This window comes from Apiospora phragmitis (assembly GCF_038363925.1).
Source record: "Apiospora phragmitis strain CBS 135458 chromosome Unknown utg000010l:1.0-9815664.0:1.0-9183399.0, whole genome shotgun sequence".
Lineage (NCBI taxonomy): Eukaryota > Fungi > Ascomycota > Sordariomycetes > Amphisphaeriales > Apiosporaceae > Apiospora > Apiospora phragmitis.
Window position 1 is genome coordinate 4,545,454 of NW_027117409.1, and position 20,577 is coordinate 4,566,030.

General features: G+C 53.9%; 9 protein-coding genes across 9 annotated transcripts; 5 read left to right on the plus strand and 4 right to left on the minus strand.

The window, feature by feature from the left end:
- Positions 1–858: 858 nt before the first annotated feature.
- PG994_011151 (nuclear pore complex subunit Nup85) lies at positions 859–4,220 on the plus strand (the record flags this gene model as incomplete). Its single annotated transcript, XM_066862560.1, has 3 exons — positions 859–1,924; positions 1,948–3,275; positions 3,330–4,220. 3 exons carry the CDS (start codon positions 859–861, stop codon positions 4,218–4,220), a joined length of 3,285 nt encoding a protein of 1,094 aa, XP_066711670.1.
- A 547-nt stretch (positions 4,221–4,767) lies between these two features.
- PG994_011152 (uncharacterized protein) lies at positions 4,768–5,500 on the minus strand (the record flags this gene model as incomplete). Its single annotated transcript, XM_066862561.1, has 4 exons — positions 4,768–4,822; positions 4,899–5,076; positions 5,301–5,326; positions 5,439–5,500. 4 exons carry the CDS (start codon positions 5,498–5,500, stop codon positions 4,768–4,770), a joined length of 321 nt encoding a protein of 106 aa, XP_066711671.1.
- A 489-nt stretch (positions 5,501–5,989) lies between these two features.
- PG994_011153 (prohibitin-1) lies at positions 5,990–6,917 on the plus strand (the record flags this gene model as incomplete). Its single annotated transcript, XM_066862562.1, has 2 exons — positions 5,990–6,313; positions 6,405–6,917. The coding sequence occupies 2 exons, from the start codon at positions 5,990–5,992 to the stop codon at positions 6,915–6,917; spliced, it is 837 nt and encodes a 278-aa protein (XP_066711672.1).
- Positions 6,918–7,520: 603 nt separating this feature from the next.
- On the plus strand, positions 7,521–8,342 carry PG994_011154 (uncharacterized protein; the record flags this gene model as incomplete). The annotated part of the gene is made up of 3 exons (XM_066862563.1): positions 7,521–7,574; positions 7,698–8,224; positions 8,318–8,342. The coding sequence occupies 3 exons, from the start codon at positions 7,521–7,523 to the stop codon at positions 8,340–8,342; spliced, it is 606 nt and encodes a 201-aa protein (XP_066711673.1).
- Positions 8,343–8,771: 429 nt separating this feature from the next.
- Positions 8,772–9,323, minus strand: PG994_011155 (uncharacterized protein; the record flags this gene model as incomplete). The annotated part of the gene is made up of 1 exon (XM_066862564.1): positions 8,772–9,323. The coding sequence occupies one exon, from the start codon at positions 9,321–9,323 to the stop codon at positions 8,772–8,774; it is 552 nt and encodes a 183-aa protein (XP_066711674.1).
- Positions 9,324–9,886: 563 nt separating this feature from the next.
- On the plus strand, positions 9,887–11,831 carry PG994_011156 (uncharacterized protein; the record flags this gene model as incomplete). The annotated part of the gene is made up of 2 exons (XM_066862565.1): positions 9,887–10,530; positions 10,592–11,831. 2 exons carry the CDS (start codon positions 9,887–9,889, stop codon positions 11,829–11,831), a joined length of 1,884 nt encoding a protein of 627 aa, XP_066711675.1.
- A 571-nt stretch (positions 11,832–12,402) lies between these two features.
- On the plus strand, positions 12,403–13,230 carry PG994_011157 (N-terminal acetyltransferase A complex catalytic subunit ard1; the record flags this gene model as incomplete). Its single annotated transcript, XM_066862566.1, has 2 exons — positions 12,403–12,715; positions 12,839–13,230. The coding sequence occupies 2 exons, from the start codon at positions 12,403–12,405 to the stop codon at positions 13,228–13,230; spliced, it is 705 nt and encodes a 234-aa protein (XP_066711676.1).
- A 767-nt stretch (positions 13,231–13,997) lies between these two features.
- On the minus strand, positions 13,998–17,057 carry PG994_011158 (uncharacterized protein; the record flags this gene model as incomplete). The annotated part of the gene is made up of 1 exon (XM_066862567.1): positions 13,998–17,057. One exon carries the CDS (start codon positions 17,055–17,057, stop codon positions 13,998–14,000), a length of 3,060 nt encoding a protein of 1,019 aa, XP_066711677.1.
- Positions 17,058–17,787: 730 nt separating this feature from the next.
- Positions 17,788–19,202, minus strand: PG994_011159 (translation initiation factor eIF-2B subunit beta; the record flags this gene model as incomplete). Its single annotated transcript, XM_066862568.1, has 4 exons — positions 17,788–17,884; positions 17,946–18,667; positions 18,783–19,047; positions 19,105–19,202. The coding sequence occupies 4 exons, from the start codon at positions 19,200–19,202 to the stop codon at positions 17,788–17,790; spliced, it is 1,182 nt and encodes a 393-aa protein (XP_066711678.1).
- Positions 19,203–20,577: the final 1,375 nt, after the last annotated feature.

A 20,577-nucleotide genomic window follows, 5' to 3' on the forward strand; every position in this document is an offset into this window, starting at 1 on the left:
TAATTAATAATATATAAAAAGAGGCTTATTTAAAAAAAGGTATTAAATTTTAAATTAAAGTAATAAATATATAAATAAGTAAGTAATTAAAAATACTTTAAAAAATAATATATATATATATATATATATAAAACCTCTTATTATATTCAAAAGATTATTAAGTTAAAAAAATAAAATAAACATTAAAAAAACTAAAATAAAAGAGAATTATTTATTATATAAAGCTTTTTTAATTAATTAAAAATAAATAAAAAGCTTATTAATTTATTAAATTAACTAAAGCCGAAAAGGCCCCCTTAATTAAACAGAGCTAAAAACGTTAAAAATGAGATAAAAATTAAAATGTGTGCGAGCGCTATAACCACATTATTGCCAACTGTCAGCTGTACCAGGGGGGGGGGGTAAATTTGTTTTGAAGGGGGCCTCCATATCACCGATGGAATTCAAGGCAAGGAATTGAAATGCCTGTGCTCCAGTGGTAGCTGCAGCTACAGCTACAGGCGGTATGTACATAATTGAACTACCTTTTCGACCTCCACCTGCACTCTCCAGCTCGAGCGTCGGCGAGGGACTAAAACATGCACCGACTAAACCAACCGCGTCAAGCTTCAATCAAGCAATTTAATGCGGCCCAGTCTCGCGACTCTAGTAAATAAATTTGTCCAACGCTGATCTTTCAGCGCAACCCAATTACGCAGCTGAGGGTGGCCGTAGTCACCATTCTGATACCAGCGCATTTGATCCTTTTCTTTCGTATGCGGCAGAGCAGCACAATAACATAAACATCTTTTAGAGGTGTCCCGGCCTGTTGATCAAAACATCGTGTCGCCTAATAATCCATCCACATCCGCATCCGCCATGTCGTACCGATTGCCCGAGTCCAGCTCGCCCGCCACTCCAGAAAGGAAGCAGGCACACTACAATGGCGAGCACCCATCTACTACCCCGGCTGGTCAGCCACAGCCATCTCCGGCTCCTTCCTTCACGCCTATGGGCGAACCGTCGCCGTCCTATCTAACAAGTTCTATTGGAGCCATGGCAGGCAAGATCAAGGCACCCAACTTCGGAAGACCAAATATCGGTGGCGCATCCAAGTCTCGCAGGACAGCCAATGTTCCCCTGGCCAGCTCTCTTCGAGGGAGTACGACTAGCCGGCAACCATCAGGGCTCGGGAAGCATTCATATTCCGTGCTAGACGACCTGGAAGATTCCGACGAAGACGTCGACACTGCGGCGCCTGCCTCGCAGCCGGGCACTTTCGGTATGCATTTCGATTCCGATGACGACGAGGATGAAGACGAAGACCAGGAGGACGATATAATGGGCGCACAAGAAGACGAAGAATTCGACCAAGAGGAAGAGGAGGAAGAGGATGCCGATGGAGAAGACGACGACGTTGATGCAATGGTGGAAGATGAAGGCAACTACGACATCGAGGATGATTTGGTGAGGGAGATGGAGGCCACTGACTACAGCGGTAATTTCCTTGGGGGAGGAGATACCATGGACCTCTTGATGGGCACGCCCGCCGCAAACCAACGAATGCAGAAGGAGGCCGGTGACATCTTCCGTGCCTCGTCAATGCGATCCCTTTTCGGCCGGCGCAGGGACACCAAATACTCGGCTGTAGCCAAGGATCTCTTCAGTCAGCTTGGTCATGCCCGGATATCCGAACCCCATAGCCTCATTCTTCAAACCGAAGAGGTTATCGCCCGCCTGTACGACGAAGGTGTAGGCGCCGAAGATGACACCGATAAGCTGGACATGACTCTGGCTGGAGCAGCAGACTACCTGGTCCGCGATGTATGGGAGCCTCACGCCAAGTTCCTCCCCAAGAGCAATGAAGAGCACGGTGCGACTATCGGCCCTGGGCCCAATTCGACCGCATTCGAAAAGGCCTCGTGGATAGCCGCCATGGTCTTTCGTATTCACCATGCACCCCCGAAGAGGATCAGTTTGGAGACTTCCAGCCAGTGACGTTGCCGCAGACACTCTTCGAATGGCAGCAGGAGTACCACAATCCCAGCGATGGCCAAGTGGACAGTATCCTCGCCCACCGACCAAGTCCAGCATCACACGGCCTCTTTTGGCAAGCTATCTACATGTCTCTGATTCGTGGCGACATCAAAGCAGCCATCAAGTTGCTTCGCAATGCTGGGTGGAACCATGTCAGAAAGGGGACCCGCGGAGAACCCGCCTATACTGGTCAACCCTTGAGAAATATCGAGAAGGTCATTGAAGATGCCTGCCACATTATGGAGTTATGTCCAGCTGTTGCCGATTCTAATTGGGACATCCAAGAGAGCAACTGGACTTTGTTCCGCCTCAAGGCGACGGCAGCAAAGGAGAGCCTTGTCCAGTTCGCCGAGGGCAAGGACCAACCTCAGCCCTCTTCGGGCCGTTTTGCTGGCTCCGACTTTGGTGATTCCGGAGACGGCCATGGCGCCATGGCAAGACTTGCCCGAAAGGCCCAGAGCCGCCTGCCGTGGGATGTTTACGAGTCGCTCCAATCACTCTACTCTATCCTAGTGGGCGACGTCGATGCCATCACGGCAGGAGCTCAAGACTGGTGCGAGGCAACAATCGGTCTTTTCGGCTGGTGGGACGATGGCCATCACAACCGAAGATTGGGTTTGTCGCGATCCCAGTCTATCATGGGCGAGCCCTCGATGAAAGATGATGCGTTGGACCGGTTGGCACATTGTTTCCATGCAGCCATGGAATCGGACTTCCATTTCAACGGCCTCGATGCCGTCGAAGTGTGCATCTCTAGCGTCTTCGAAGGCAATATCGATGGTGTTGTCGGATTTCTGAGCGCATGGTCTCTGCCCGTAGCGTCTTCTGTTGCCGAAGTCGCTTCGTTGGGTCGCTGGTTACCTCCGCCTGAACCTCAGAACCTCATTTCCATGGATAATTTCGATGCAGATGATCTTGAGGTACTCGGCATGAACCAGGGCATGGCCTCGGGAAACCAGGATGGTGTGAAGGACTCCACACTAGTTTCGTACGCGCGAGGTCTTAATGACATCAAGCAGCTTACGGGCTCGGTCAAGAAGAGAGGCGGCGTGGTGACCCGCGTCACTCGCGTTGGGTGGGAGATGGCCGTACAAATCGTCGGCCGAATGGACTCCCCCGAACGTTCGGAAGACCTGGTAAACGACCTGTTACATGACATTCTTGAAAAAATCGAGCCCGACAGCCACGATACTGTGTATAAGATTTGGGCACTCCTTAATGATCTCGGCATGATCAATTTTGCCGAAGATACGGCTGAGGTAAGTCTGATTCATATGCTTTTTGACCCAAGGGATTAGACTAATGAAACGTAGAAATATGGCGACGTGCTCAAGAAGGATACCTTCCGCTTCGGAGAGATGCTGTGGTACTACGCACTGGCCCATCGCCCTGGGAAGATTCGAGACGTGCTTAACGGCCTCATGTCGATTTCTCTAGCCGAGTCGACCATCTATCCACCTGACAGTGAGTTGGACGCCAGACTCAAGAGTCTACTCCAGGAACGCATTACGACACTAGAGCAATTTGCAAAGCAAGACTTGGAGGCAGCCGAGTTGTTGGGCAAGATGCTCAGTGGATATGCCACACTACGAAAATTCTACGAATTGCGAGACGGCAACGGCAAGAGCACATCCGTGTCATTGGCACGCCGCCAACAAGCAGCCACCGCTTTGACCTTTGTCGTTGCCAGCGCTGATGACAATATCCGCGGTGGTCTCTACGACGATACGCGCGACGCTGTTGTCAGCGAGGATTTCATCCTTGCTTTACTGGGCGAAGCATCTGTATTCGTCAATCAAAACCCCACGGTGATCACTCTGGAGCAAATCGATACCCTTCTCAAAGCCGTCGAGGATATCGAGACGGTCGGCTCAAGAGTATACGAGGCGGCGGATGCGTTTTTCCAGATTGTCTTATCGTCGGGTCAAGGGAAGGGATCCACGCCTGGCGATCTGATGAAGATGTCGAACTCGTCTCTCGGCGGCAGCTTCGTCATGACCGGCAGTTCGATGATGGCATCCCAATTGCACAAGTCGATACGGAACAGCGGGGTGCTTAAGGGACCCATCAAGAGGAGCTGGGACTGGCGGACGGAGGTGCTGGCGGCGAGCTCCTCGGCGGATATCCTGAAGACCATCCGGCTCGGTCTGACAAAAGACCTGGCCAATCTGTGGTTGGAGCAGGCGGACAGCATTATCTTGTGAGAATTGAGCCGGGGTTTTTGACGGCGGGGAAGGCGGGGGAGGAAGAGAGTGCGTTCTACGGCGTTAATGGCCTGCGTAAAAATATGTTCGGAATCATGTAATACCACACACCAATGGCTTCCGGCTGAGAACTCATTTGACACCAAGAATTGATCAACAACTTAAGCCCCTAACTCGGCCCTGGGGTCGGATGTTTGCTCGAGCTCATGCCTGACGCAGCGCTCTTCTGTCTGTTTAGAGGTGACGAGAAGCCAGGGTTCTCAATTCATCTATGTGGCTTTTTGAGATTTTCGTAGTATATCATGCCTCGTTGGCCGAACTACAGCACACCGCTCAACAAGCCAGCCAACATCAAGGAATTCCGGCATGGATATGCAAGGGACAAATGGAGGATTACCTTGGGCTAACTGAACTAGTCTTGTTTTTGGTAGCCTATGAAGGGACCCCAGTCTAATGATATACACGTGTTGATCTATACATCCACACAGCGTCCTCTTCCTCGTTTCTCTCCTTGTTCCTCATAAGCTAATGGCGTGCTTTACGAAGCTTATTCTTCCTCGCCCAACTCATGGCGGCCCTGCTTGGAGTTCAGGTAGTGGTTTCTGCAGTTGTCCATTGTTAGTTGTCAGTGGTTTCTCCCTATCGTGAATGGTAGGGTGTTCTTGTGTGTATCCGTACCTCTCGATGGCCCAGTCCATGACGTAGTAGAAGAAGATCATAGGGGGAGCGACGTAGAGGACCTGGCCCTTGAATCGGCGCCAGCTGTTGAAGATGGCAGCGTGGGCGGTGCCGGCCAGGGGGTTCTGTCGGTTGGCGCTCAGGCCGTAGGTGATGATGCCGCGCTGCTTGGAGCCGCCTGTGAGATTCCATGTTGTCAGCCTTCCTGCATCCAGGGGCACACATCATAACATATGTTCTCCGTCCCGGTTCAGGTTCATTCCGGAGGCATGCTTTGCCAAAGACGTTGCCCGTCGTCTCTGTCTCCGTTTCGAAAAGAGAAAGTCGGGTTCGGGCCAATGGATCATCGTGGTAGTCGGAACGGCGAGCATCAAGGCGTATCGTTCATAGTCTGTCACTTACCGAAGTTACCCCAGCTACCAAGGTACCTATAGAAGTGAGGTTAGCCCATGTCTGTTGGGTATGGATGTCATTGTCATGGATTGTGTGACATTGCCGAAGCAAAAGGCCTCAGGTGTTTTGGGCGAGGGTATTGCTTACTTTCCGTACTTGCCGAGCGGGGCGTCGCCACCTCCGGCGCGGAGCATCTGAGTAGGCTTCATTTTGTCGAGATTTGGTCAATTGACGTGCTGGGGAATCAATTGAGATATGCAGTGTGTCGTGGAAAGCAGGAGGTTTGCGACGTCGAAAGTCGTCCCGACAAGGCGCGAATCCGAGAGAGCTTGAATCTATCCGAAAAGGGTTAGACTCTTTTGGGGGAGGGAGTCAAAGGTTGTTCCGACTCTGTTCGTTTTGTGAGAAGGACGGCTTCCAGTCAGCCAGTCAGTAACGCCCGAGCTTCTTGGGTTCTTCCGCTACGCCAGGCCTAAACAAGGTTAGCAGCTCCGGCTAGAACAGAAGCACTGACTGGTTCCATAGGCAGGCAATCCACCCATCATCGAAAGAGCTCCAGCTTCAGTTCCCCAGCTTCATTTTGAGAATTCGCCGGCAGCTGTAGGGGGAAAAAAAGATCGACAGCAGTGCATACTGAGCCGAAAGCGAACCAAAATCGACTCTTAATCACATCCAGCCCCCGGCAACTTGTCGTCAAAATGGAGGCCCGTATCCTCAATGCCGTCTACCGCTTCGGCCTTCCCGCCTTTGGTGCGGTCGCCCTGGCTCAGCAGTCCATGTACGATGTCCGTGGAGGAACCAGAGCCGTCATCTTCGACAGATTAAAGGGTGTGAAGGAGGAGGTCATCAGCGAGGGCACACATTTCCTGGTTCCTTGGTTACAACGATCAATCCACTTCGACGTCCGAACCAAGCCGCGCAACATCGCCACGACAACGGGTAGCAAGGATTTGCAGATGGTTAGCTTGACGCTGAGAGTATTGCACCGACCAGAAGTCAAGTCGCTGCCAAAGATTTACCAGGTAAGCCGGGGCTTGGAGAGAGGCAGCTGCGCTTCATGAGCCGGCTTAGTCTTCGGCGTCGACAAAAACTTCCACTAACATGATATAACAGAATCTTGGCACAGATTACGATGAGAGAGTACTGCCCTCCATCGGTAACGAAGTCTTGAAGTCTATTGTCGCCCAGTTCGATGCCGCAGAACTTATTACGCAGCGTGAAGCTGTTTCCAACCGCATCCGGTCAGATTTGATGAAGCGCGCATCCGAGTTCAACATTGCACTGGAGGATGTCTCTATTACACACATGACTTTCGGAAAGGAGTTCACCAAGGCCGTCGAGCAGAAGCAGATTGCCCAGCAGGACGCTGAGCGTGCGCGCTTCATTGTCGAGAAGGCCGAGCAGGAGCGTCAAGCCAACGTTATCCGCGCCGAGGGTGAAGCCGAAAGCGCGGAGACCATTAGCAAGGCTATTGCCAAGGCCGGTGACGGTCTGCTCCAGCTCCGAAGGATCGAGGCCAGCAGAGAGATTGCGCAGACGCTTGCGACGAACCCCAACGTTGCCTACTTGCCCAGTGGAAACGGCAAGAATGGTGGCCAATTCCTGCTTTCCGTAGGAAAGGCCTAAGCTAAGGTGTTGATATTAAGCGAGAGGAGTGCCAGCTAGACGAAGCGAGGGAGTCTTTTGGCAATGTATTATAGGGAGTGGTGGCCCCGATTCTCCGCTTCGGGTTACGATACGAATAATATGTGCTACTTATTAGTCACCAAAGTGCCTGCGTTGTACTGCAATGCAGGAGATGATCAATGCTCTGTCAAACCAAGCATGACCAAACCGCTCTCAATTCAAATGAAATAAATCAACCACTTCCTAGAGGCAATCGGTGTTTAAGCAGAACCCAGTAAATGGATATGATATGGATATCTAGTAGAGTATTTCTGTCTTATAAGACAGTAGTAGTTCGGGCGGTCAGCCATGATGCAATGTGAACAATGTATTGAAACCGAACTGTTACAATATCAAATGCCATGTCAGTAGATTGTTATCTCATTACTGTCACTGGATTGCGGTGGTGAGTTTAGTAAGTACAGCCGCACAACGCCTAAAGGTGGATCGGCAAATTCTCGGTTCATCTACCGAAGCTCGGCCTGCTTTGAACCTCGACCCAAGTCAACGTCAAGACGAACATCTCAATCACCAACAAGCAATTGCCGCGTCAAATCAGCCTCCATGGCCTCCAAAGCAGTAGCCAAAACTGCCGGAGGCGTAGTGAGCATCAGCCAGGTACGAGATGCCTACCTTCGCCCGAGTCTCGCTGCCCAATGACCCCAGCCCAGGCAGACCGCTTACCTTGTTCGTGCCGACGTCCCTACTTACTTTATCTAACATCAATACCCCCCTTTCTAGAAATACACTCTCGAGCCGACCGGTGTCTGGCAGCGCGTCCGCCGCGCCTTCGCCATCGACCCCAACCGCAGCAGCGGCGTCCCCCTGAACCCGACCTACCGCCTGCCGACCCCGGGCGGCACGGACCCGATGCTGTACGACGACCCCGTGACCGTCCCCGCGGGCGACATCGCCGACAACCCGTACTGGAAGCGGGACGCGCGGCGTGCGTACCCGACGCTGTCGTTCGTCAACCAGGGCGACGCCGTGGCGCTGCTGGGCGTCGGCTCGGCCGCGGCCCCCAAGCAGGAGCTGGTCGGCGAGGCGGGCGAGAAGGCGCTCGCGGTCGCGCGCGAGGAGGGCCAGCAGAAGGGCCTCGCCGAGTTCTTCGAGGCCAAGGGCCGGCAGGGCGTCGCCACCGCCGCCGCCGACCTGTTCGTCAACGGGCTGCCGCCCATGCCCAGCGGCCAGGCGCTCAAGGCGGATAACAGTGGCGCTTGGGAGGTCAAGGAGTACGAGCTGCTCGAGGACCAGTCTTACGGCGATGGGTGCGTTTCCCCCAATTTTTTCTTCTTCTCTCCATTCTCAGATAACTACGGGAGTAAAAAAAGACGAAGAGAAGACTTGCTAACGTTTCACAGATACCCCTGCCGGACGTTCAAATAGACGAAGAAGGGCGGGCGACGAGATGGTCAAACGAGGACAAAGACAGTGTACATAACCTAGCAGAAGATGGCATAGAATCATATTGTGGTCTAAAACCTTACTTGGCTGAGATGGCCGTATTTCCTCTCCTTGCATGTGTATATGCCGCATTTCTAAGCTGCGGGCGAGAGCCGTCGCACTTCCGTTTCCCAGTATTTATGCTGCTGTTTCTCCTCAACCAGTGTAGACAGGGGTGCATTTCTGGGTTGCAACAACCAAAGTCACTGTTGCCCAATGGGCAACTTCCTGCCTAAGAAGGCAATGGAAACGTGACGTCGCTGGTAGGTTTGCGCAACATGCCCCATGGCCCAACTCCAAGTGTAGAGTAAAGACTCCATGCTATAAACATGTGGGTTCGTATAATTCCGAATTTGATGAACTGGGTTCCTTTCATATCTCATTCCGCGCTGGCCCAGCAGTACTCTTTTCTGTACTGGCCCTCTCGCTTTCCTCGCCGATCCCCCTTTCGACAATCTTCAGCTTCCCCTGGGCCCTTTTGAACCGGTCATCAAAGTCATTCACTGCTTCGTCCGTGTTCTCGGTAGACAGGGTACCTGGTTCGGCAAGCGCGTAAAGTGACGTGATGTTCTTCTCCAGTCTCGCATTGCTGTTATTGATGGGCGGGAGGCTTGTTATGCTGTTGCTACCAGGTTCCTGGCCCTGGCTCTGTGTATCCCCTGATGACTGCCGCGGTACCGCAGCCTCCGCTGCAGCCTCTCGCTCGGTATGGGCTTTCTGCAAGTTGGGAATGCGGTTGGCCCAGATGACGGCTTTGCTCTGCAGGCGCCCGGCTTCCATGAACTTTTCATAGCCTTTCTTCAGGCCAACTGAGCGACCTTCGATCTTGCCGGCTTGAAAGCCGTCGTCATAGCCTAGTTTGTACCCCTGGTCGTAGTATTGGTCTTCGAGGTTCAGGACCTCGTCAAAGGGATCTGATGCCATGGGTCTCACTGAACGGTTCAGGTATTCGATAAGAAGGGTCCGGATTAGTATGAAGTGAACCTTCAACGGCCTCTGGGTTTCGTATATATAAAACAGAGTAAAGTATCACTACTGAAAATAAATAGCTTATTCAAGCCCGAACGCTGAACCAATTAGGTAGGTGTACGGGGACAGCCGGTAAGCTGGTACGGACGGGTACACACGCTGATCTAATGGAGGGGCATCTCTTTTTGCTGACCACCCCGCCATAAACTCGCCCGCTCAGATACCCAGAGACTGGCCCAATTACTCGCCCGACTTATTCTGACTTGTTCTGCTTTTTTCGTCTCGTTGGCAATACAAAACAAATTCTCAGTCCCGAGGATCGTTCGTTTTGTGAGTTAAACAGAAGGCGCTAGTGGACCATATACTGCCACTCCCTTTGTTGCGCATCGTTCACTCCCATCTTTTTTACATCATCCCAGGGAACCCACTTCTCCCACTCAAGCTCACTTACTGCGATATACCCCGCCATCCATTGATTGATTGACGGACTCTGCGAGAATAAGAAAAGGCCGTCGAATATGGCGACCCCCAACGTCATTCTCCCCGAGAAGGGCAAGGAAAACATTCTCATCACGAGCGCATTGCCCTACGTGAACAATGTGCCCCATCTTGGCAACATCATCGGTTCGCTGCTCAGTGCCGATGTCTTCTCCAGATATAGCAAGCTGAGGAATCGCCCGACCCTGTTCATTTGCGGCACCGACGAGTACGGCACCGCCACCGAGACCAAGGCACTCGAGACCAAGCAGACCCCCCAGCAGCTGTGCGACGAGTTCCACGCCAAGCACAAAGACATCTACGACTGGTTCGAGCTGGGCTTCGACTACTTTGGCCGCACCACCACGCCCAAGCAGACCGAGATCGTCCAGGACATCTTCCTGAAGCTTCACAAGAACGGCTACCTCGAGGAGCGCACCACCACCCAGCCCTACTGCGAACACCCGGACCACAAGGCCTTCTTGGCCGACCGCTTCGTCGAGGGAACTTGCCCCAAGTGCCAGTACGACGACGCCCGAGGTGACCAATGCGACAAGTGCGGCCAACTGCTCGACCCCCTGGAGCTGATCAACCCCAAGTGCAAGGTCGACAACACCACCCCTGTCCCCAAGGACACCACTCACATCTTCCTGCGACTGGACAAGCTGTCGCCCGAGATCGTCAAGTGGGTGGAGAAATCGAGCACTGAGGGCAAGTGGTCTTCTAATGGCATCGCCATCACAAAGTCGTGGCTGGAGAAGAGGACTGGAGGGCCGAAGCATCACCCGAGATCTCAAGTGGGGTGTGCCTGTACCGCTCAAGGGCTTCGAGAACAAAGTCATGTACGTGTGGTTCGACGCCTGCATCGGTTATCCTAGCATCACGGCCAACTACACGGATGAGTGGGAGCAGTGGTGGCGCAATCCCGATGATGTCAAGCTCTACCAGTTCATGGGCAAGGACAACGTTCCCTTCCACACCGTCATTTTCCCCGGTTCGCAGATAGGCACGGGTGACAAGTGGACGCAGCTCAACACCATCTCGACTTGCGAGTACCTCAACTACGAGAATACCAAGTTCTCCAAGTCGCGCGGCGTGGGTGTGTTTGGCGACCAAGCCAAGGACACGGGCATTCCTCCCTCGGTGTGGCGATACTACCTGCTGGCCAGCCGACCCGAGACGGGTGACACGCAGTTCATGTGGGCCGACTTTGTTGCCGCCAACAACAACGAACTGTTGGCCAACTTTGGCAACTTCTGCAACCGTGTGATCAAGTTTGTCAATGCCAAATTCGAGGGCAAGGTTCCCGAGTTCTCGGCTTTCTATGCAGATGAGAGCTTTGACTTCCCCGCCTGGATTGCCGAGGTCAATGGCGCTCTCAAGGAATACAACGATCTCATGGAGGAGGTGCACCTGAGGTCTGGTATCAAGAAGGTGCTGGAGATTAGCTCCAAGGGCAACAACCTGCTGCAGTACCGCTTGGACAACGCTGCTCTCAACGACCACCCCGAGAGAACCAAGACGGTCATTGGTTTGGCCCTGAACCTCTGCAGCCTTCTTGCATCCATCTCCTCCCCGTACATGCCCTCCACATCGACTTCTCTTATGGAGCAGCTGAACGCGCCCCTTGCCTCAATTCCCAACATCTTCGACACGGCGGCCATCAAGCCTGGACACCAGATTGCCAAGGCAGCCTACCTTTTCTCCAGGATAGATGACAAGAAGGTGGCTGAGTGGAAGGAAAAGTTCGGTGGCACACAGGCAACACGGGCGGCCGAGGAAGCTGCCAAGAAGAAGAAGCAGGAGGACAAGGAGCGCAAGAAGGCGCGAAAGGCGGAGAAGAAAGCGGCCGAGGGCGGAGCCAAGCCCGAGATGGACGGCACCGTGAAGAACCTGCCCATCCGTAAGAAGGTGCTAGACAAGGAGGGCCCGCTCACAACCAGTGCCAGCACGGTCCCTGAATGCACAGCCCCCAAGACGGATTAAAGGGAATTATTGGGCTTTCGGCGTTTGGGGGGGGGGGATAGTCCAGGTAGATGAGTAGAGCTTGGCCATGGAAAGGACCAAAGCCAATTTTCAAATTCATGTGGCTTCATTCGCACCATTTTCACATGAACAAATAGGGGATGGAGCCAGAATAAATCAAGCGTAGCAAAAGATTGAAGGGATTCCGTATGCCGTGACTTTGGGAGATGTACTTGTAGGTAGCAGTGGAAGGCGAGATGTTCAAGCTATTGCAATACGACCTCTTTACATGGCATCAGAGATTAGACGTCAATGTGTGATGTTGTTGCTTATGTTGGTATAACAAGAATAAGACCCCGTGTTGCTATAGAAAGAAGATATACTATAGCTCTCCTTAAACAGACCTACGTAGCTCCCTGGGACTGGTTACTTTGCGCTCAATGTTAAGTGGACCGCCGGCCAGCAAGCTTCAACCCCACCATCCAAGCACCATTGAATTGAACCCATCCCACTTGCCCACATACTACCGACTTGAAGACTTTACAATCAAATCACTTGATTCAGGCTATTCACGCCGCCCACACCCGACAACATGGATATTCGCTTGCTGAGGTCCAGCGACCTCCCGCTGATCCAGCATGCCAACCTCGAGAACCTGCCCGAGAACTACTTCATGAAGTACTACCTCTACCACGCCCTGTCGTGGCCCCAGCTGTCCTACGTCGCCGTCGACGTCTCGCGCCCCAAGAAGACCCCCTACGACTACCCCAAGATTGTCGGCTACGTCCTGGCCAAGATGGAGGAGGAGCCCACCGACGGCATTCAGCACGGCCACATCACCAGTCTCTCCGTCATGCGCACCCACCGCAAGCTGGGCATCGCCGAGAAGCTCATGAGGCAAAGTCGTACGTTCCTCTTTCTCTTTTTCTTCACTATAATCCCCGTGACCCTCCTGCTTGTAAAATATGTAATACTGGAAAGAAGAAGAAAACTAGACTTATGGGCTGACAAGACGGACACCCAATCAGAATTAGCCATGGTCGAGACCTTCGGCGCCCAGTACGTTTCCCTGCACGTGCGCGTCTCCAACAAGGCCGCCATCCACCTCTACTCCAAGACGCTCGGCTTTGACCGCGAGAAGATCGAGGAGAAGTACTACGCCGACGGCGAGGACGCCCACTGCATGAAGCTGGACCTGTCGTCGATCAAGGAGCAGGTCGCCGCCTTCGCCGGCGGCGACGACTCGGACGAGGCATCCGAGGCCGAAGACGAGGGCGACCCGGTTGGCGACGTCGGCAAGGCCGGCGACGAGGGCAAGCAGATGCCCTCGCGGCCCAAGGAGACCAAGCGCAAGGTCAAGGTCGGCCGGCCGCTGGGCGTCGCGGGCCTGGTCGAGAAGGACGAGAGCAAACATCCCTAGGGCGGCTGTTTGAGACGTCACGTCTGCCACTAAAGGAGCAACCTGCCCGCCTACCTACATGCTGGATTCAAACGAATTGCATACCGCATGGTCGGTCGGTTTGTCGGATCACTAAGGGGGAGCAAAGTAGAACCAGCCGTTGTTGGTTTCCCTTTTCGAACAGCGATAGACACAAGAACTATTTGCTGCAATTGAAGTTGAGACATGCACAAAAGGGGGCACGCACATATATGTATGCCCACTTCCATCGTTACCGGAAAGGAATAGACAAAAGAGAGAATGGTCCGCTAGATACCATTATGTGTTTCATGCGTTAGAAAGGCAGCCAGCCAGCTGTCCACGGACAACGAATGAATAAAGACTAAAAAATGACAGTGACTGCAACACTTCTCCGCCTATCTGCGGACTGTGATACTTGGAGAGGGACATCGACCATTCATTCATTCCCTACAACTTTGGGAGGTCACTCGGATAAGAGATATCCATGTACTACTCCGTAGTAGAATCCATATACAGATGTTGCTCGTAGGAATCACCGGGAATGATTTGAGTTTTCTCATAAGCTTTATTTTGTATTCCTATTTCTATTTGAAAAAAACCGCTATTTTGGGGGATGGATCACCTCTCTTTTTGGATTTGAGTGGTAGGTTAAACAGAAGAATGTAGGCCAGAAGTCACCGTCATCATCATCAAGTCATTAATGCCCTTCGCCAAGAGTCAGTTCACCATCCATACCACCCTTCACACCTTTCCCCTGAACTTCACTTTCAAGGTCTCGTAGCAGCCGCCTCGTCTTCTGCCAGTTCTCGCACGAACTCCTCGTCCGCCTCCAACCTCAACGCCTCGATCCGCCTGCTCATCTCGTCGATATCGGACCCCAGCCTCTCGTACTCCTGCTGCGCCGGGCTCTGCGTCTTCTGCGTCTTCGAGCCCCCATTCCCAGCTTGAGCGGCGGCGACACCCTCTGCTTGGATGGTCTGCTCGAGCCGGTACAAGTTGCTCATCTTGGCCTCGAGCTCGGACTCGAGAGAGACGATGACTTCGTACTTTTTCTCAACCGAGCGACTGTTGCTATTATGATCACGTACGACGCCAGTTTCTTGGCCACCACCACCACCAACCACATCGCCATTACCGACACCTGGAACCGGCACGCCTCGTTCAGCAGCAGCAGCGGTGGCAGCAGTATGACGGGCATGTTCGCGTGCCGCGTCCGCATGCGCCTGTGCTCCTGACGTCGTGCTCCACGCATGTCGCATGGCCGTCTCTCGAGCGATCCGGACCCATTCACGGGCATTCTCTCGCGCGTCGAAGGCCCGGCCGAAGGACGACCAGCCGCCTCCACCGCCGTATGCACGTGCCGCCTCTCTCGCCTGATTGAGCCCTCTATCACGGGATGCCTGGGCATTGGCCAAAGCAGCATCTCGCGATGCGTGCGCATCCGTTAGCGCAGCGTCCCGTGATAGTTGAGCTCTATCCCTGGCTTGTTGCGCGTTAAATAGTGCAGCGTCCCACGACGCTTGGGCATCCCTCAGTGTAGCATCTCGCGATATTTGCGCTCTTTCTCTGGCCTGTTGCGCAGTTGCCAAGGCAGCATCTCGTGATGCTTGAGCGTTGACCAGGCCGGCATCCCGCAACGCCTGGGCTCCTTCTCTGGCCTGTTGCGCGTTTGCCAAAGCGGCATCTCGCGATGCTTGACCGTTCGCCAAGCCGGCATCCCGTGACGCCTGAGCTCGTGCTCTGGCCTCTTGTGCGCTGGCCAGCGCTGCCTGCCGCGAGGATTCTGCTTGATCCTGGACTTGTTGGGCGCTCTCTAATGCAGCTTGTCGCTCTAGTAAAGCGTGATCTTGAGCCTCTTGAGCTCGCTCAGTTGCTGCCTTCCTTGTTGCTTCTGCTTCCTCTCTAGCCTCCTTAGCTTTTTCATCACTAGAAGGAATGTCTGGATCGTTATAGTGAGTCTGGCCATCCCAGCTACCACAGCTACCAGAGCCACGTCTCCCCGATGGGCCACCAAAGAGTCCCATGCCGCCCAAGAAACCTGGACCGCCAGCTCTCCCAGGCCCGAAACCGAAAGGGCTCGGCCCCTGGTGCAGAGGTGGTCCATGGTGTGGAGGACCGTGGTGCGGAAGAGCATGGTGGTGCGAAGGTCCTTGGTGATGTAGCCCACGATGTGGTGGGCCCCTATGGTGCGGAGAGCCGGCGTGAGGTGGTCTCGGAAATCCTGGAACAACTCCTGCTATCCCAGCCATACCGAAGCCAGCCCCAGGAGTTTCGGCTGCTGGATGCGGCTCTCCCCTGCGACACTCTCGCTCGGATCGGCGGCGGTCTCTCCTGCCTCGTCTGTGTTCGCCCCTTTCGGCATTTCTCCGTGCCTTGCGGTCCTTCTTTTTGTTCTTCTTTTGCGTCTTCTTCTCCTTCTTGGCAAGCTTGCGCATCGCCTTCTGCGATTTCTTGACCTCCTTCCATTCGGCTAGCAAGCGCTTCACCTCGGCTCTCTGGGCGGCATCGGCCGGGCCCTTCGCCGAATTTGACTTGGCGGCCTTGATCTCTGCCTTCACTCGCTTGAACTCCGCCTTTGAGACAAGGTGGCCGCTGTTTTGCACCCACTGTGATACGGACTGTTCCACAATAGGGATCTGCGAGTCTTTCAGGCCGTCCCAGTCAGGCAATGAGCCAAGGGAGGAATCAGAGTCGGACGAGTACGTCGAGTCGTCGCTGGAGGCTGAACTGGATGAGGAGGACCGGCCCCTGCCCCCTCCATGGTGATGGCCGCGACCCCGACCTCGTCCGCGTTCAAACCTATTGTCTTGCCAATGGCCGTGGTTAAGCCCTTCCGTGGTGTCACCGAACCCACCGCGAGTGCCCAAAGGAGGCGCACGACTTTGATCGACAGCTTGTTCGCCCCATCGAACTCCATTACTATCAGCATGGAATGACCGACCAATAGAAACACGATCGCCATTGATGGAGATGGGACCAAAACGAAGACCGTTGCTGTGTGCTTCCATGTTGAAGCGAGAAGGTCCGAAAAGACCGCCGAGTCCACCAGGTCCCTCTTGCCGTTGTTGCTGCTGCGGGGATCTACCTTGGGGAGGAGGGCTGGCAGCATTGGCAGAGTCGAATGAAGTGTTCCAGCCTCCGGGGATCCTGGGGGAGCTTGATGGTGGATCGAGGCGTATGGCCACTCCGCGGGGAGCGAAGAAACCCTCGTTCCATTCGATGACGGTAGAAAGGGTGTCATCGAAACTACGCCTCCGGGGTGGTAGGTCCTCTGCAGACGGCTTGATTTGGTTGACCTGTGCCTCTTCGATCTCGCGACTGGTCTCGCTAGTCGGCCGATCATGAACTTCGGCGTGCAGCTTGCGGTCTAGGACTTGAGCATTGACGGACAGCGCATAGTCCGGGATTAGGTAGTTGACAAAGGTGTGCCAATCCTGTTCCGTGGTTTGGTGAGAGGCCGCCCATGCTGGATAGGGAAAGTCGGCTGGAGCAGCATTCTCCTGGTACGCGAGGACATGGACGACCTCCAAGCCCGCCGAGGGGCTTACAACGGGTCGCGACTCAAAGTATGCCTGAGCCGATGCGGAAGTCACCAGGTCGTCGCCGCCTGAGAAGTTGTAGTGTGGTTCTCTGGGGGTCTCTGGCGGCGTGTATATGATGTTGCTGTGTGATGACGAGGCTGCTATGGACGCATCGTCTGCGTGGGCATTTGAGCCACTACGTGGTGCGATGGGCGAGCGGGCTGACGCATTTGAATAGATGTCTGTCTCCGAGTATGGCGGAGGAGGGGCATCATCGTCGCGAGGCTCCATGATAGGAGGTTGCATGACTGTTGTGCGTTGCTACGGCTGAGGTGTGTGGCAAAACAGAAAACAAATATTTGTTTCCGGGTGGGTGAAGATGTGGTGCGAGAGGCGAAGAAGGATCAAGTGTTCACAGAGTAGAGGAGGGGGGGAACTGCTCCAATATGTAGTAGTGTGTTACTTATTGTCTTTTTTCTATTTACTGGTTTGCTGGGTTTTGGCGGGAGAGAGGAAGAAAGAAGTATTGAGATCGCAGCTTACGTAAGGGCTGCCTAAGGAGTCGTATTAGGTAGGTGGCTCAACATGGTGTGTTCATTCTCTGGCCGTCCCAATCATCATCACCAAGCAGGCCGCTAAGACCTGAAGGCCAGGCAGCCAGGGCCGGGGCAGGAGCTAAGCCCAGGCGGCGGGCCCACTGACGCGGTGGATCCATCAATGAAGCTTATTTGCAAGCCCACCTCGGTATAGCTCGACCACGGGGTCCTGAACAGGCTACAGCAGCGCTGGCTGAGCCACCCAATCGGCCGGTAGGTGCTTGCGAATCTAGCTGCAGGTGACGCGGCCGTTGATAGAGCAGATGCAATTCTGCATCGTGAGGTGAGTCAACTCGACTTTGATTGGCCCAAAGAGTGACACCTTGAAATTGGCATCTTCAGGCAGCAGAAACACTCTCCATTGCTTGCTAACCTGAGCCACGCGGCTTGTCGACTTACACCAGCCTCATCCCGCCATACAAAGGCATTGTGCTGTAATTTTATTTACGTATGGTCCCGTACAGGTCGAATTCACTATCCGCCTCTTTGTAATGGTCGTTGACGATCGCATGCAGATGGTCGCGCGAATGTGCCCCACTAATCCCACGTGTTAGTAAACCACCCCTCTAGAATCAAGAGAAGGAAGGACTCGACTTACAGGTTCGTAATGTAAGTGCTCACCAACTCGGCTGGTACATACTCGGAAACGGCCGTCTTGACTGTAACCTGCCGCACCATGCGCCCATCCGAGTAATTCACACACTTGGAGGGGTTGCCCCATTCCGTCGCTGTCTCCTGGTCTATCTGGTTATCAGGGCTGAGCTTGTACACCCCCCCTATGACGATTACCGTGCGGCCGAGTTCCCTGGCAGCCCGTGCGATGACCGATGCACCACCATCAACCAGGACACCGCCGGTGCTCATGATGGCACGGGCACTGAGGATAACCTTGTTGACCCGCGACATGTAAGCCATGAGGCCGGTGTTCATGATATTGACCACAACGGAACCAGTTGCTGCCATGGATTTTCGAAAAGATGCGTAGGGGTCTTCGGCAGAGGGATCCACCACAAGGAAGACGGTACACTTCCTCTTGGACCTGGTCAGGAATCTCTGTACTGTCTTGCAGGGCTGGTGGACCAAAATATAGTCCCCAGGGTGGATAATGATGTCCGAGTACGCTTGTACCTGTTCGTCCACCTGTCTGATCTCGTCCATAATCTCCTCAATGCCATCTATGACCTCGGAGCGGAGGGCTTTCACGTCCGTCGACTGCGGATCGGCCATCGGTGTCGACACACCAGAGCCGGGGGCAGGTGATGCGCCTGTCGACCACATGGGTGGTGTGGTATCTGGATCGGCCAAGAGGTTGAACATAGACTGTGTCCTCGTCAAAGCATTCATCAGGCCGGGGCGCCCCATCTTTGCCAATGGGGCATTTTCGCTGAGAGACGACACCGAGGCGCTCATGGGCGGAGGGGGATGCGTCGCGCACCGGAGACGAGATGCTCTCATCGCTTCCGACCTCGTTGCGGTTCTCGAGGGCTTCGTCTCGAATCAAACCCAGAACACGACGGACGATGTTGCCGATAACCAGCTCGCGGGGCTGAGCAGCAACTAATCTCCGAGCCACGCCCTGAATTCGTGCCAGTAGCTGGTTGACGTCTGTATATTTGTCCATAACCACCACCTGGAGCAAGATGTGGGCGGTCGCAAGAGCACATGGTTCGGAGCCCTGGATTTGTCGTCGCTTCAGAAGACTGCCACCGGATAGATGTCAGTTCTGGAGATAAGTGCTGTGTTTGCGCAGTGCTTACGAGACAAGAGACTCAATGGATGCCTCCAAAGGCCTGCCCTTCAAGGTGTCCAGGAACTTGTCCAAGGTAGGCGCATAGCCTCCTTTTGGGGGAGCCATCCTTTGGCGTGTACGAAGGTTGACTATGCACTAGATGTGTCGACGGGGGGTAAAAGTCCGGAGTCTTCAATCGAGTCGGCGGTTGCTGGGAAAGGCAGGGCAAGGAGCACGGCGCAACAGGCGTAAAGGGTATGATGATTCAGACGTGGGGTAGGATGGAGCTGATGAGAAGATGCTTGCTCTTTATTAGTCCCAGAGAGGATTGGGGACAGTCTAGAATCAATGCAGTCGTTCGGAGGGGCTGAGAGTAAGGTCTACAGTCGCATGCAGTGCAGTGAGGAATTCAAATTCTGGCACTCGAGATTGTGACTCAATCGACACAATCCAATCGAAAGTGTCGGCACTAACAAATAAAGAAGGCCGATGAAGGATTGATTGTATGTGGGGGGGCTTTTCCGCCCAGGGTTACTTGCAGCTCTTACCCGGCTGGGTTAGTCGGTGGTTCGAGGGGCTACGGGCAGTACCCAGTTCTTCCCAAAGCCGAGAAGGAGGCTCTATGGGGGCATATGTGATAGGCTGACGGTTTGCCCATGACGCTGGTTATCCCGGAGAGTCTTCTGGGTGGCATATGACTGGCAGACGAGAAGCAGCCAGGTAACGACTGCCTCCCGTTCTGCAGATTCGGTAATTCGTGCTATCTCCAGTCTCGTAGCCAGGCTTTGTTGCGTGTCGCATCGCTGCCACACTGGTCGCTGTGTCCTCTGTACTGCGCCTGAAGGTGACCGTTTGGGCACAAAGAAGCACTGCCTAGCTGGATTGGGTTGCGACACACCCATTTCGGGGGGGGGTCCTTCACTGGTGTCCCAAGTCACCTGCGTACTTAACATAGTGCATGTCTGTGTAAAGAACGTGTAGAGTTTTCGACGGCCCTGACTAGCCAGTCTTTCAAGGCTTGATTCTCTCACCTCTATCCCTCTTTTCGGAAAAAGTGCCTACCTATATTAAACGATTCAACGATCCTAGGACAGGGCCTACAATTACAGGGTAGGAAGCTGAAGTAATCTGTTGACTCGAACGACTATCGGTCCTCAGTCACGGTCACGGCTACAGCTACCGTGACAGTCACCAGAAAATAAAAATACCCCCAGCCAAGCCGAATGGGAGGAGGTCAGAAGGATCCGCAGAGACAGACCTCTTCTCTTACATGACCTAAATCGAAAAGCGAATTAGAGGCGATCCCTTTTGCTCTCGGCCACTCTTGCAGCTGCATCAACTCCCAACCGAGGCAGGAAAGAGAGGAAATAAAGCAAGTCACGTCCAACCCCGACTTTAGTTGCGCTTCTCCATTTTCCCATGTCAGATTGATCGCACGTCAATTCCACTTCGACTGCTGCGACTCTCCTATTGAAGCCCCTTGCCGTACTCGCTATATCCA